General features: G+C 44.4%; 1 protein-coding gene across 1 annotated transcript in view; it reads right to left on the reverse strand.

Moving 5' to 3' along the window:
- Positions 1 to 15425, reverse strand: part of Zbtb40 (zinc finger and BTB domain containing 40) — a 71109-nt gene that overhangs the window by 4920 nt on the left and 50764 nt on the right. The window contains exons 6-16 of the mRNA XM_090335604.1: positions 12743 to 12935; positions 10853 to 10989; positions 10018 to 10219; positions 9316 to 9449; positions 7619 to 7787; positions 6846 to 7313; positions 5871 to 6077; positions 4646 to 4810; positions 2757 to 2971; positions 1433 to 1595; positions 742 to 828 (exon numbers count right to left, since the gene is read on the reverse strand). Of these exons, the coding sequence (XP_090191730.1) occupies positions 742 to 828; positions 1433 to 1595; positions 2757 to 2971; positions 4646 to 4810; positions 5871 to 6077; positions 6846 to 7313; positions 7619 to 7787; positions 9316 to 9449; positions 10018 to 10219; positions 10853 to 10989; positions 12743 to 12935 (2140 nt within the window). The remainder of the gene's footprint in view (positions 1 to 741; positions 829 to 1432; positions 1596 to 2756; positions 2972 to 4645; positions 4811 to 5870; positions 6078 to 6845; positions 7314 to 7618; positions 7788 to 9315; positions 9450 to 10017; positions 10220 to 10852; positions 10990 to 12742; positions 12936 to 15425) is intronic.

Here is a 15425-nt window from a genome sequence, read left to right on the forward strand (position 1 = left end):
GATACTGACGGTACTAAATTTCCATCAGTCCTAGGCAGTCCTAGGAAGAACATTTAGGATCCTTGAATAGGCCTTGCTGTGGGCCAGACAGTTGTCAGGTACACTTGTTAACAACATGGCAAGGTGTGTGCCTGTGGTTTGGAAGAGTATTCCTATGACAGAGGATGACTGTTACCTTTAACCCACAGGGACCGAGCACAGTCCAGGAGGGAAGAGGTTAAGTGCGAAAGGTTTAACTACATCCCCAAACCAAGGATCAAGGACAGTCTAGTTTTATATTATATCCAAGAGGCCAAGCCAATGACTTCTGGTTCTTGCTGGAATCCTATACTTGGTACTCTACTAGAAGAGTAAACTTTGAGGGAACATCTCCCCAGCAGTCAGGACTGAGAGGGGCTGAGAGGTAAATTGATTAACAGGAAAATATAACAAGAGAGAGTGACATGATAAAAACCAAAGTTAGACTCAACTAGCACTGAGAATAACCTACATATTCTAGTTTCATCAGCAACACTTTTCTTTCTTATTCATTAAAATGGTGTGTCTTGTACGATGGCACTCTAGAGTAGATGAAATACAGCAAAATCAACCACAGTCATGGCTAACGTGAAGGGATGCTTCCAGGTGCCAGGCCTGTCACCCTGTGTGGCTGGTGCTAGGACTGCTCCCATCTTCCAAAGAAAGAAATGGAGGTGCAAGTCCATTAATGACGTGGCCTGGGATGCACGGAGGAGCACTGACCTGAATGCTGGCCCTTGACATGCACCTGGAGCAGAGCCAGCGTGGGGAAGAGCTCCTTACACTGGTCACACTCATGGAACTTCAGGTCTGTAAAGTCGAGAGAAAATGTGATTGGAAGAATAAAAGATGGTCCTTCTAAGGCTAGAGGGTAAGGGGCTGAGGTGAGGCAAGGACTCGAACTCCACACGAGCATCCAGAAACCTGTGCCTGAGGAGATTTGTGTAAGCTGGACACGAAGAGTGAAAACCAGAAGATAAAATAGAGTGTGTGGCTGGCGCCTGTATATAGGAAATGCTCTGGAACTGACAGCTGCTCGGACTATCCCCAATGGACCTAAGAGGTAGGAAGTAATAACCCCCATTCTTGAGAAAAGGAAGCAGACTTAGTATGAAAGGCAAGTCACCTGCCAAGGTCATGCAGCTGGTAAGAAGTGCTCGAGTCAGGATTTCCACCCAGCCCAGCTGCCAACAAAGCTAATATCCTCCCAGGTGCTCCGAGGAGCTTACACTGTTCTAGGCTTCCAGGTTTAAGAACTGCTGCCATATAAGCTATAGCCTCCAGGCATGCTGTGCAGAGCAGAGGAAGCCCACCATACCAAAGCGAAACAGGTTGGCATCTCAGGACAGTAGCTGGGTGCTATGTCACTGAACTGTGCCCAAGTGGCAGCTTGCCCTCCCGGCACCAACAGCACCTGTGTGCTCTGCTTTGATGTGTGCCTTGTGTTCCATCATGCTCGAGAAGGTTTTGTCACAGGAGCTGCACTGGAGTGAAGAGAACTTGGATGAGCGATGGTTCTGCGCAGCAAACACGTCCGGGTGGTGGGTCCGGTTGTGGTACCACAGACCAGACAATTGCTGCAAGGATTGAGACGAACGTTAGAAAGTTCCAACAAGCTGGAAAGCTCACAAGGTCTTCAGGAGAGCTACAGTTATACTTCTACCCATCACGCTGAGTGCTGACATGAGAAGCAACTCTGAATTCATTGACAGGCTGCTTCAGGCAGGGCTGAGCCAAGCCTTCCCTAAGCCCTCACTCCTGCATGCTCATGAGCAGATGCTAGGGCTTCCAGGTTGGCCAGAAGCTGACACCTCGAGCTGACTTGCCAGGGTCACATGGTGAGTAAAGAATGGGACCCGTGGACCTCTGTTCTTTGCACGGGGCCACATCTACTGCTTCCCAGAGCGCAGGGGTGTGGTGGAACACCCCGCCAGAATGCAAACTATGGGCTCTTTGAGTAGAGCAAGCGTTCTCTTCCCTGGCTCCAGAGAGTACTGGGAACACCTACAGTTCCTGTCTTCCAGAGACCATGCCCAGGTCTGAGCTGTCAGACATCATGAGGCCAGGCATGAAGTCAGCCCTCCATTTGTAAGTCTGCTGCTAGGCTTCTGTGCCCTCAATCTTATACCAACAAGGGGCACTCTTTTCTTTGTGACTAATTTCTCACAAATGTGGTTTTTTTGGTTACATTAGTATGAAAACAGAGCCATTTTCTGGAAGCTCAACAAATAAATAAACAAGAATTGTGTTAAAAAAGGTCTGGGTAGTGTTTCATTCTACATTATCATTCTTTTGATTCTTTCATTACAAAAATCACTTTATTACCCTGTAGTTTCACACTGATTGATGAGCAGTACTGGGGTGTGAACTTAGGGCCTCAAGCACACTAGGCAGATACTCTCCTATTTGAGCCATTCCCCCACAAATAGGTTTTATAGAATGTGAGCATTCAAGGGAAACAAGAGCAATAGCTCATGGCAAGGCTGAAATCCAAGAGGAGAGACACAAGCTTTCTGGTCTCCCTGCATCATTCTTATCAGAGCTTCTCAGAGAATCTGAATTATAAGCTTCTTCTGATTGCTTTCTCTGTACGAGGTCTTCAACTGAGCTCCGTCCCCAGCACACTCTTGGTGAGTTACTCAAACCGCCACATCCTGAAGATGAACTAGGACCGTGTGCAAGCCATAAACATGGGCAAGAGGGGAGCTAAATGGAGAGCATGTGGGGTCTGATGTTACCTGGTAGGCCTTGTTGCAGATCCCACAGCTGAAGGGCTTTCCTCCCACATGGGTTACCATGTGCCGCTCCAGCATGGAAGGGGCACTGAAAATCTTCCCACACGTGGGGCAGGGGTGGTACTCTTTGGAATGCACCTCGTGGATGTGTTTCCGGTGATCCTGTAGAGTAGGGAAACTCATCCTACATTTCTTGCAGTCATAAGGATCTTCTATGTCTGGTGTCAAGAGGGCCATCCATGGGAGAAAGGAAAGGAAAAAACAACACAGGCAGTAGTTAGTGAAACACTGTTTGCTGTGCACAGCAAGATGTAAGACTGTTTAGATTCTAGGCCAGCCACAGACTGCAAGGGTCACAACTCAGCACACAGTCCCTGCCTACTCCCACTGTTACCCCAGGAGGAAGGATTCTGCATGCTTTCTGGATTAACCACCTCTGTAGCCTCAAGTAGTTTGCCTCAATTCCTCATTTTAGGTCTAACATGTTAAATTCGACTCTGCTCTCCAGGGAGTATCACCCTTGTATTTTGGAGTCTTCTAGTTCCTAGTAGAGATTTTGAACATATTCTCAGAGCAGCACTGTTTCTTTTGCCATCACCAGTAGGAGAATGCCTCCTGGTTGCCCCCTGAAGATTCCCAGGTAAAACCTTTGTGCAAATGCTTGAGTGCTCTACGGCAGGCATGTGTGAAGTACTTTATGTGTATCAACTGCTTTAATCTTAACAGTCCTATGAGTAGATTCTACTTTTGTTCTCCTTTAGTAGATGATAAAGTCAAGCAAACCAAGTTAGGACCTTATCCAATGGCACAACAGGAAAATAGCTCTCACTGAGCCATATGTATAACTGGACATTTTAACTCGTAGGAGGAACACACAAAACGAGAGCTAGTGCCATCTGGATGGTAGAAAGTTCAGATTTCTTTATATAACAGAAGTAGAAGTATTTTTTTGTGTGTGTAAGTACTAGAGCTTGAACTCAGGGCACTGTCCTTAGCTCTCTATCACTTGAGCCACAGCTCTACTTCTAGCTTTTTAGTGGTTAATTAGCAATAAGAATCTCAAGGACTTTCCTGTTCAGGCTGGCTTCAAGCCATGATCCTCAGATTTCAGCCTCCTGAGTAGCTAAGACTATAGGCATGAGCCACTGGCACCTGGCAGAAAACAAAAGGTTTTAATAACAAATTTTTTTTCTCCACAAGGCCTTAGCAAAGTAAAGAAGTTTAAGGTCTCAATAAAAGTAAGTGGCAGGGTCAAGAATCAAGTCAAGCTTGTGTGCCTTTAGCCCAGGCTCTCAACTCTCCTGCTGTACTGTGTTGATTACACTTCAGCTGTTCGAGGAAAGCTGAAGAAAATGTGAGGTCAGCCAAATGCTATACCATTTCCTTCTGGATGTGTACGTGCTTGCACATACTCTATAGAGAAAGCAGAATAAAAGCTGTTGGTCTAGATGGTCTAGTGGAAAGTAAAAAGGTGGGGCAGGCTCTAAGAACGGAGTGAAGTACAGAGGGACTTGAAGAAGGCTGGGCAGGAAGCTTCCAAAGGAACATGGCAGGCACCACCTATACAGCAGCCTTTTATTCAGGAAGGGTCTGCCATGCTCTTCTGGTCAGGCCAGCATGCTTGGAGGGCAAGCATGGAGAAGGACAGTGCTCTGTGAGCCTGTCAGTATCAGACTTTCTCAAGCATAATTTGCCTCCACCAGTCAAACAATGTTAGCTTGGCTAAGAGGAAGAAAAAGCCACAGACCAGACACATAAAGAAGCATCAAGGTGATACAACTGTGGGTTTTGCAGGAGAACTAGGAAGGAGAAGAAACAGAACAGGGCTCAGCCCTTGTAGAGCCATTTAGTAAGATGTGTGTTCTCATGACATCCAGAATTCTAGTACATACTGTGAAAGGTGTGCAGGTGGATGGAAAGGCCATTGGCTTGCCGGAAGCCCTTGCCACAGTCCCTGCAGACATATGGCTTGTCGCCAGTGTGGGTCCTCACATGGCGGGACAGCTCAATGGACTGTGCGAACACAGCATCACAGTATTGGCACGCGTACATTTTCCCTGTGAATACAAGAGCTTATGCATTAGGCACTAAACATTTATTTCATTCTTGTAAACAAAATCAAAACTCTAATGCACACACCAGGGAAATGTCATATGGGAGAAGACATAAAAACCTCAGCAATCTGTAACACATGGTGGGGGGGGGGTCAGAGCCATCCTGTCAAATACGTGTATTTCTTAAACACAGCACCTCCTACAGCGTGAGGACAGCTGGTAAGAACGGGGCAGGGGCAGAACTCTGAACACAGAGAGAACCACTTATTTATCAGGCTCATAAGGAGAAAAAAGTGTTCATGCCACTGCCAGCCAACAGATCCATCTCCTGCCCAGAAAGGGGTGCATTTAAGTCTCCTTTCACAGCAGTACAGTGTGAACTCCCAACGGCAAACAGAGGTGAGATGCAGAACAGGAGAGAACCAGAGACTCACTACACTCATCACACAATATGGTTTTCTGTTTTCTCATGTGCACAGAGAGCACAGTGGGTAAACAGAATAGGTAAAGTGTGTGTCTGGAAAGCTGGCTGAGGAAGGGACCAGGAAAGGTAAAGAAACTGTCCTTCCAGACCCTAGCTTGATGATGACCTCCCCCCCTCTAACCACACCTTGAACTTCCTTTGCATTCTTCTCTGTCCTGCTATTAGCTCTCTCCTGCCTGACAGCCCACACTGTGACATCCCATCCCTTGGGCTGTTACTCCTCAAGCACAGGATTCCAGCCTAGTCTGTGGTACCCTGCACGGCCTGATCCACAGGAGGTGATCTACCAGGTCTTTCTCATGCTTGAAGTACATCAAACCTCAAAGCTTAGAGAATCCCTGTCCTTACATAAATATTGTAGCTACAAAGTGCTGATACTATACCAGCCAACTTCCCTTTTGAGCCCCCCATGGAGAGTGTTGGACATGCCTGTGCAGACAGCTCCTTGGGCTTTTATATGCGTGGGGATTTGGGGTTCTGGTTTGAATTTCCCTAAGAGCTCTATCTGCTGGGTACTGAGTGGGTTAAGTGGTGGCCTTGGGGAAGTCTATGGGTAACAAGCACACATGTCTGCCTCACCTTCAGAGTGCTTCTTCTTGGTGTGGTAGGCCAGGGCTGAGGCCTGTGTGAAGGTCATGAGGCAGTGCTTGCACATAAACGGACGGTCCCCGGTGTGTAGGCGGAGGTGGTTTTTCAGGGTGGAGTTGGCTGCAAACTTTGCCCCACATTCCTCACAGGAGAACGGTTTCTCATCAAAGTGCTCTGTCAGCTTATGATACTGCATGCCTAGAGGCATGCCGAAGACCAAAAGAGACCTGTGGTCAGCACAAGGAGGCCAGCAGGGGACACCTAAGCAGTCCTAGGCCAAGCTTAAGAAGCCACAGTGTGAACCACAAGAAGCAGAGTCATGCTAGCTTCTACCTTGCACACTACATTACTCATGTGCCCACAAGGTGAATGCCCAAAGTCACCTCCAGGCAACTTCTAGTTGAAGCAGGCATAAAGTGATCTGGAGTCTATTTTCCCAATCCTTTCCTCTCTCTTATATTGGACTTGACACCCCAAATAGGGTGTTTAATGAACATAAAACATGCATCCAACATCCAGAACAAGGGGCTACAAACTCTGACTATACATCCAATGTTTTCCTTGACTCTGGTTTAATAAGCAAGAGCCAAGAAATGGGGCGGGGGTGGGGGGGGGAAGAGAAGACTGGGTGTTCAAGAGTTGGTAACTACTATAAAGAACAGCTGTGTGTGCTAATTCTATTGTAGGCACTATTCTAGGTGTTTAGCTCTGCTAGTTTGAACTTCATAAAATGGCAAAAGGGTAAGCAGTGTCAAGGACCCATTTCATGGGTGGGAAAGCAAGGCTCAGGGACATGGCTCTCTATAGAGACTCCCTATGCCCTTGCTGACCTCCACCGGCCTCTGCAAGAACCCGTTCTACCCTCTAGGACCAGCCAGGCTCCTCATGGCATACAACTAAGGTATTAGAACCTAAGCTACCCCATTGTTACCTACTATTCTTCCTGACTGCCTAAAGAGAATGTACCTGAGGCATGGGCAAACTCTCTTCCACAGAGGTCACAGGTCACTGGAAGCCTCTTCTTCTTCTTCTTGGGGACATCAGGCTCTCCACTTGCACTGTGGGCCTCCAGCTGATGCTTCTCCAGCTCCTTCTTTGAGTCCTTGGTCTCACTGCAGTCTTTGCACTGCACCTGCTTGCTCTTGGCCACCCGGCAACGCTTCATGTGTACCTTAAGGCGGCAGTAGAAATGGAAGCTCTTGTCACAGGCCTTACAGACAAAGCTCTTCTTGGCAGAGTCTGGGGAGGCAGAAGTGTCCTTTTCTTGTTGCTCTGGCAGGGAACCAGTCTCCTCCTTTTCCTTTTGTTCTGTGGGCTGGCAGTCTTCTCCAGTCACCTCAGCTGCCTTCCCATTTTCTTTGTTGCTGGCTTCATGGTGAAATTTATCACTTGGCCTCCACATTCCCTTCTCTCCATTTTCCTTAGCAAGGAGGCCTGCATAGAAGAGAAACATAGGACTCTGGGAAGTCTGTTTCTACATTACTTTATAACCTTTCCAACATACTCTTAGAGTAGACTGGAGACTACTTGAGAATCTAAAAAGCCTAAGTATCATCACTGTCATTTTTACTTCCCACTAGACAAAGATAGCATCATGTCATATCTGTGTCCCCTGGCTGATAGGTATTAAGCATATAAGAGGAACAAATATCTTGAGGTATGATAGCCTCTTACAGAAACCTTTTCTTTTTCTCAACAAAGATCTTGGGTCCTGTTGGCCTCTAACCCCTGCTCCTTACCAATACATGCCAGCTCCTGCATGACAGGCTGTAGGCCAGGGAAAGATCTGTGGACAGTGCACAGGAAGTGACAGATTTCAATGGCTGAGACTGACTTTTCCATAGCTCTGTTCAGCACTGCTCTCAGGGAAGCTTCAGGGCCGACTGTCTCAGAGGAAATGCTCAGAATCTAAATGAACACCACAAGACAAAGGTACAGGGTCAATATCAGCAAATTTTATTTTTCCCCATGGTCTTCAACTTATAACAAACCAACAAAGCTAACTACAGAAGACCCAGCTCTATCTATAAGTAGTTTACAGTTTTCAAGATGCATAGATGGAGAGCCCTGTGTGCCAAAGGACTGAAGATTAACCAAAGAGTAAAAGGAGGCACATACTGAGAGACATATGCAAGTACAAAGATGGCACACACAGGGGCATTACTGTCTTCTGTAAGAATCTGCTCAGCAGCCATGGATTTCTCAGAGAGCTTTTCTGGATCCTCATATAAAAAGTCTGAAAGCTGTAGGATTTGGCTACTGGTGTTTCTGTCATGAAGATCAGGATAATTTTTCATAATATGTAATTGTCTCAATGTCTAGAAATAATTCTGCACCATCAGTAGCTTCATATTTTTAGACACTTAGATGTACCCTTTTAAACACCACTTTCTTTCATAAAGACACAGCAGGTTCAAATAGGGGCTTTAAAGAGGCCAAGAATATGATTTCAAAGCCATCCTCTTTCAGAATGTTAACACTATCGGCAGAGTCAGCACGCAGAAAATAAATTGAAACATCCACAGATGGCCACATGGACTTTGCATTTTGGAAGACATTTTACTTCTGCTCTTTTCAAGTCCATCTAAATAAACCCGATGTCCCTGGAGGCAGGCATGAGACTAATTAGTGAGGCTAACATGACCAGCTGCAGGAGGCCAGCTCTGAAGTGTGCAGTTGGAGAGGCCGGCAGCAGGTGAGTCTTGCCTCTGGAGCTGTACTGGAACATGAGTCCCCTTCTTCCAAACCGAGAGCAGGCAGAGGCAGAGCTGTCACCAGGGCAGTTAACACTTTTGCCCTCCTGCTAGTCTGGATCAAAAGGACACTACAGGTGCATCTGTAACTTAATTTTATGTCCTCTTATTATTTTATCTGTTCAAGAAGCACTTGATCATGGGTTGGACATTCACAAACCCTCCCCACCCCCACCAGCTTTTCTGGGATGCCAGCCACATTGTAAGAAGCCTCACAGAAAATGAGCTGGAACTACCTGCTACCCCATATGGGCAAGAGCTTTGTTCTTTCTGTGTTTATCTTAATTCTTTCAAGAAGCTAGAATAAAAATGTAATAAGACAACAACTTTACTTCCATCATCTGAGAAGTTGTTGCTTAGAACATGTTAGAGCAGAAAGGAGGTATTTCTAGGTTTATACAACAGGAATTGGTGTAGGATTGAGTTGTGTGGCTGGCCACACTTTTTACGTGAAGCATCTGAGACATGTGACTCAACTCTGTGGAGCTGAGCCTGATCACCTGTAAAATGTGATGACATCAACCTCAAGGTTGGAGGTGAAAGCCTAAAGGTGCTAGGAAACGCTCAGCACAATGCCAGATACAGAGCAAGGACTCTGCAGAGGTGGATCCTCCCTCAGAAATGAAGACAGGCCCATGCAACACCCTGCCAAATTCTCCTGCCTTGCTTTTATTGCTCCGCACCTCTTTGAGGGCCTCCACCAGGCGCTTCTCCTCTGAGGAACAGTGCTGGAGCACAGTCCTCTGCTGGATGGCCTCCGTGATCAACCTGCTGTGCTTCAGGATGGCTTCTAAGGCAGCACATTCAGGGGTGATCACTGAAAGAGACGGAGACTGGAGACTTAAAACAGCAAATCCTATTTCCCTGCACTTTACCTCTTAACTCCAAACTCTCCATAAAGGAACACATTTCGAAAATCTGTTCAAGGGCTGCAAGTGAGGAAATGGCAAGCAGCATTATAACCAGGGTGAAATAACAAATATAAGTTTAGAATAATTACTGCATAATTTTTCTTGAAAAGCTTACAAATGACTGTCCTTAAACAAAAATGCCAGGCTTTGCTTTTTTAAAAAATTGAGACCTAAAAACAGTATATTTATGAGGTACCATGTGATGTTTTGATACATGTATGTGTCGTGTAATGTTCAAGTCAGAACAAGCAAACTTAATGCTTCTCTAAATATACTCCATGTCTCTGTGGCCTTCTTGAAACACAGTATGCAATGGTTACCTCTGGCCACCCTACTGAGCAAGAGAGCAGGAGAACTGTCTGTCCTTATTCCTAGGGGTAGGGATGTGGACAGCTCTCAGAAGACAGCTCCTTCTTCTTCCTGGAAGGGCCAAGAAGTCTAAGAGGCAAACCCTTATGGAGGGCAAGGACTCACCTGCCTGGAAGAAAGCACTGGCCCCAGGCTCTCTTTCTATTTGTTCCAGGAGCAAGTTCAAGGGGCAGGTCTTTGTTTCTCGAGCTGCTAGCAGTAATTGCCAAATGGTTGTTGCTGGGAGAGTCTGCTTTTCTAGAGCTGCTGACATCAGGGAGTTGAAACCACCAGAAGCAGAGTCCCGTTCCACAAGCTTCTCCATAACCTTCAAGATGGAGCACAAACAAGCATGTAAGAGACTCTAGTAAGACACCAGCTGCAGAGCTACAAGTTGGGTGCTAGGGTTGAGTAATCTAATTTGGGGGTATTTCCCAACATGCTTCACCTCTTTCACTCTGGGAGATTTATTTTTAATATATTTGGAGGTGGGGCTGAGGATTTAGTTCAATGGTAAGTGTTTGTTTAGCATGCATGGGGCACTGGGTTTAAGCTCCAGCACACATGCATGGACAGACAGACAGACATAGACACAGACACAGACACACACACATACATATTTATCTACTATCTAGAGACTGAATCTTGCTGTATAACCTAAGTTGGCCTCAGATTCATATTCCATCTGCCTCAGTCTCTTCAGTGCTGGGATTAGAGGTGAGCACTGCCACCACACCAGCTAAGAGACTTCTTATACATGATGAAGTTCTTCTTGACTACCTTTCCTTCTTACCATAGAAATCACAATTATTCTATATGGTTCTCTGTGTGAAGAAATGATTCTTCTTTCTCCTTTTCTACTTTTCAATATGCATGCATAAGTATGCATGCATGCATACTTATGAGTAAAAATAAGACAATGTGTATGCACATAGTTTTCCTATCTGCCTCCCATTCTTACCTCTCTTTCTCCAGGGGCCAAACTTTTCACATGTGAGATAACCTTCAGCAGTGCCTGGTTGTCTGTGAAAATCTCGGAGAGGTTTTCATGGTATCGTCTCAATAGTTCAGTCCCATACTCCTCAGGGCTTGGTTGGACTGTAAGGGTATTAGCAGAACAACAATGTTTGATGCAAAAAAACCAAAACCAAAACCACCTGAGTGCTTCTATGGAAGATGAAGGATGGTGCAGAGAGGGAGGGACATTGGCATAAGAGCTGCCTCTGCCTGAGACTTTACACATGCATTCAGCTCTCTGCTCTACGTTTATCACCTGCTGCTTCAGGGTAATGAAACCACTAGATGCTGAAAGCCAGAGCCTGGTGGTAGAAGCCAGTAGCTGCTCAACAGGCGGGTAATGAGGTGGCTGTACTTGCAAGACATTTGGATGTGCAGATTCAAGGGGTGTTACTTGTGAAGCTTGAAGCAAATGATCCATGTGGTAATCCAAACTACAAACAGTCAAAATGTGCCCATGAAGCCCACTCACAGCACAGCTTGGATGCCCTGAGTCCATATGTTAGGCATTCACTTTTAAAACGTCAGATTGCCTTGAAAGTTTAAAAAAAATCAAAGTAAATCAGGTATTTCTCTTAGCTTTGCAAATATTTAATATTTTTATTCTCCACTTTGACCTAGTATATCCATTTTCTGGAAATCTAACCCTAAGAGCTATGTATAAAAACCACTGTCACTATATAATTTGTGATCGTTGAGGTAACATTTACTGAGTGCCTAGTATGTGCCAGATAGTGAACTGTTTTTGAAAGGACAGGTTGGTAGTTCATGGTCACTTAGGACATCTAGAATGGAAGTGTACCGTCTCCACCATTGTACCACATGGGCCACCAAATAAGAGCACAAGTAACACACTATCCACATCCTTATGATGGAAAACTACACAGAAAACAGACAGGGTAATGAGGAGCTGTTTTGAAATGCAGGGAACAATACGATTATACTGTTTAGTGAGGGAAATTATAAAACATGCAGAAGTGTTAGTGATATACTTGAGTAATAGGTTTTGAGGTTGTTTTCTTCCTTACTTCTAGAATGTCCCAGTATGTGTCAGTACACATTGTGTTCCCTGCTTCTCCTATTCTAGGGCACATTGCTTCAGCTGGGCTTTTAAATGACTGTCTCTGGGTGCCTTTCTGAAAGCCCATGAAGGTGGTGAGTCTGGGGACTGCTGAAAACAACACAGGGTAGGAATGGGATGACCAAGGCTTGAGTTTTGTACAGTCATCAAAATGCTGTGCCTTACTATGTGAAGCTTTTTCTTGGTTTGTTTTCCTTAGGGTTTATCCTCTGTTGTGCTTGCATCTGACTTTGGTACCTGGTGTACTGTATACATGTCTATATGTTTATGTGAATCAGGGAAGGGAAGGGGAAAAATAAGATGATGTAACAAACAACAAAGGGTGTAACAGTGATGTTTGCAGAACAACAGGTTGGAAATGAACCTTATTACAACATGGGGGGAGTGGGAAAAATCATGGGAAGGGGAAACAATGTTCAAGAAGTAATGTACTCACTACCTCATGAACGTAACTATAGCCTCATTTAAAAAAACCCACCAAAAAAACAAAGATGCTGAGCTGTGTGAACTTTTTGTTCTTTCAGCTTTCATACATGATCCTTCCACTGATAAAGCCTGGGATATGGGAAACAGAGGAGGGATCTTAATGACTAAGTTGTTCCTTCATTCCAGATTTTGACTGCCAGCATACTGAGATACTGATTTGTGATTGTGTGTGTGTGTGTTTTGCAGTAACATTTTCTAATAGTATCTCATCTCCCCAAAAATGTAGTCAAAGGGTCTTCTGTAGTCCAGAGAACAATAAACTAATACCTGGGGCACTGGGCAAAGGAGCTAATTTCTGTAAAATTTCCAGCAGAAAGCCCAAGTTTGGCAAGGTTGACTTTACAGCCTGGAGGACTTTCACCAAACTTTCAGCGGTCAGTGTCTTCTCTTCAGTCATTGTGTGCAACCAATTTTCTACAGCTTCCTTGGGTGTTTTGCACTCACAGCAATTCAGAATCACCTGCAGGAGCAATCAACCAGACCCAGTTACTGGCAATTCAAAAATGTGTCTTGATACACCAGCGGAAAACCTAGCAAGAGAGTATCATGAGATGCCCTGCCTCCACATCCTCTCCTGCTGGTTTCTAGCACTACTTTTGCCATAGTTTCTTCCTCACTCTGCTTCAGTAAAAATTCAAAGCATTCTCCAAAGAAAGAGCTCTATGCAAACCTTTCTCAACTGGAAATCTGTGCACATTCTTTGCCTCCAAAGAGCTTGTTATTTTTTAAAAAAGCTTTATATCTGGCTGATATGTTAGAGCAACGTTCTTTTGATGAAGTTTGTTCAAACTCCAAGGCAGAAAAACACTGGTCATTAGTTTACACAGTTAAAATAGTTCCCATCTGTTAGGTAAGGGTCATTATATTATCACAGTCTATAAATTTCAGAGCAGTTCTGTTATTGTACTTCCTTAACTCAGATAATCTATAGTTTATGGACTCTAAAATAAAATAATGAAACACTCTTCTAGACCATCTTTCCAGTTAGTTATTTATTATCCATTCCTTTTATTCTCAATGGCCACATATATCAGGTCCAGTCACAGCTCAACAATTCCACCCCGTTGTTCTTCCTTGCTGTGCTACAGGTCTTTCATAGACATTAGCAAAAGATTGAAAACTCAAATAAGAGACAGATCTTTTTCTATTACAACAGTTATTTCTTAATGGACCATAATGCAATATGCAAAAAAATGCTTTTGAAACTAGTGAATTGTTTGAATATAAGTAATCCACAGTTCCTAGTAACTGAAATTTGAGATTTCCTTTGGGAAATCTGCCTCTCAGGAGTAACAGTTAAGCAGCTCAGTCATGGTAGTATGCTACAGACTACCATTGTAACTGAATTCCCAGTTTAAAATAATGGAACTGGCTATATATAGGTGTGTGTGCACATGTGTGTGTGTGTGTGTGTGTGAAAAATACATATATAATAAATTAATTTGCCGTATTTCTTGTTAGTATAGAACATACTCATTTTCTTAAAAGTTAGTATATAGATTTGGGGGTTAAGAGTCTACTGTATAGATTTCTACTAAGTGAATCATAATTTAAAATTTGAGAGTTTGGACGTGGCATGGTGATTCACACCTGTAATCCTAACACGTGGGCGGCCAAGACAAAGATCAAGAATTCGAGGCCAGCTTAGGCCACACAGTGAGACCCTGTTTTAAAGCAGTAAATTAAAATATTTTTAAAAGCTCTGAGATAGAGTTTAAGAGCTCATATTTAAAAACTGCACCAGTGGGGGCTGGGAATGTAGGCTGGTGGTAGAGTGCTCACCTAGCATGCACAAAGCCCTGATTCCTTGACACCACATACACAGAAAAAGCTGGAAGTGGCGCTGTGGCTCAAATGGCAGAATAGCCTTGAGTAAAAAGTGTTCAAGGACAGTGTGCAGGCCCTGAGTTCAGGCCCCAGGACTGGCAAAAAAAGACTGCCCTGGTGGGACTCATACTTGTAATCCCAGCCACCTAGGTAGTTGAGACCTGCAAGATGTCAGTGCAAAGCCAGCTCCATGGAGAAAAGCCTTGAAACTAGGTGCCATTGGCTTATACCACAATCCCTTGCTACTCAGAAGGCTGAGATCTGAGGGCAGTGGTTTGAAACCAGCCCAGGCAGAAATGTCTATGAGACTCTTATCTCCAATTAACTATCAAAAACCTCCAAAATTAGAGCTGTGGTTCAACTGGTAGAGCACTAGCCTTGAGCAAAAAAGTTCAGGGACAGTGTCTAGGCACTGAGTTCAAGCCACAGTACTGACACCAAAAAAAAAAAAAAAAAAAAAGTCTGTGAGACTCCATCTCCAAAAACCACAAAAACTTAGTGAAAGATCTAAATTCAAGCCAAGCACAAAATGATGATGATGATGACATATCTTGGTTCCTAAGCAATAAGTTGGTACATAGTGAGGCAGCCAGACTATTAAGGTATTAACCTAAAAGCCAGACAAGCCTAGTTTTATATCCCAGCTCTAATATTTATTTTATGTGACCTTGGGCAAATTACTGAATTTTAATTTTCAATTTTTAATTTTTTTTGCCAGTCCTAGGGCTTGAACTCAGGGCCTGAGCACTGTCCTTGGACTTTCTCAAGGCTAGAGCTCTACCACTTGAGCCACAGCACCACTTCTGGCTTTTTTTCTATGTATGTGGTACTGAGGAATCGAACCCGAGACTTTGTGCATGCTAGGCAAGCACTCTACCACTAGGCCAAACTCCTGGCCCAAGTTATTAAATTCACTGGAAATTATTTTTCTCATTTGCAAATGAAGTTAAGTACTCCTACTGGCACAATTATTGCAAGGATTCTATAAAAGTAGGCTAGCAAGCCAGACACTGGTGGCTCACTCCTATAATCCTAGCTACTCAGGAGGTTGAGATCTGAGGATTGTAGTTCAAAGCCATCAATTAAACACTGGAAGTGATGCTATGGCTCAGTGATAGAGTGC

This window comes from Megascapheus bottae, chromosome 6 (genome assembly GCF_031878675.1).
Source record: "Megascapheus bottae isolate mThoBot1 chromosome 6, mThoBot2.hap1, whole genome shotgun sequence".
Classification (NCBI taxonomy): domain Eukaryota; kingdom Metazoa; phylum Chordata; class Mammalia; order Rodentia; family Geomyidae; genus Megascapheus; species Megascapheus bottae.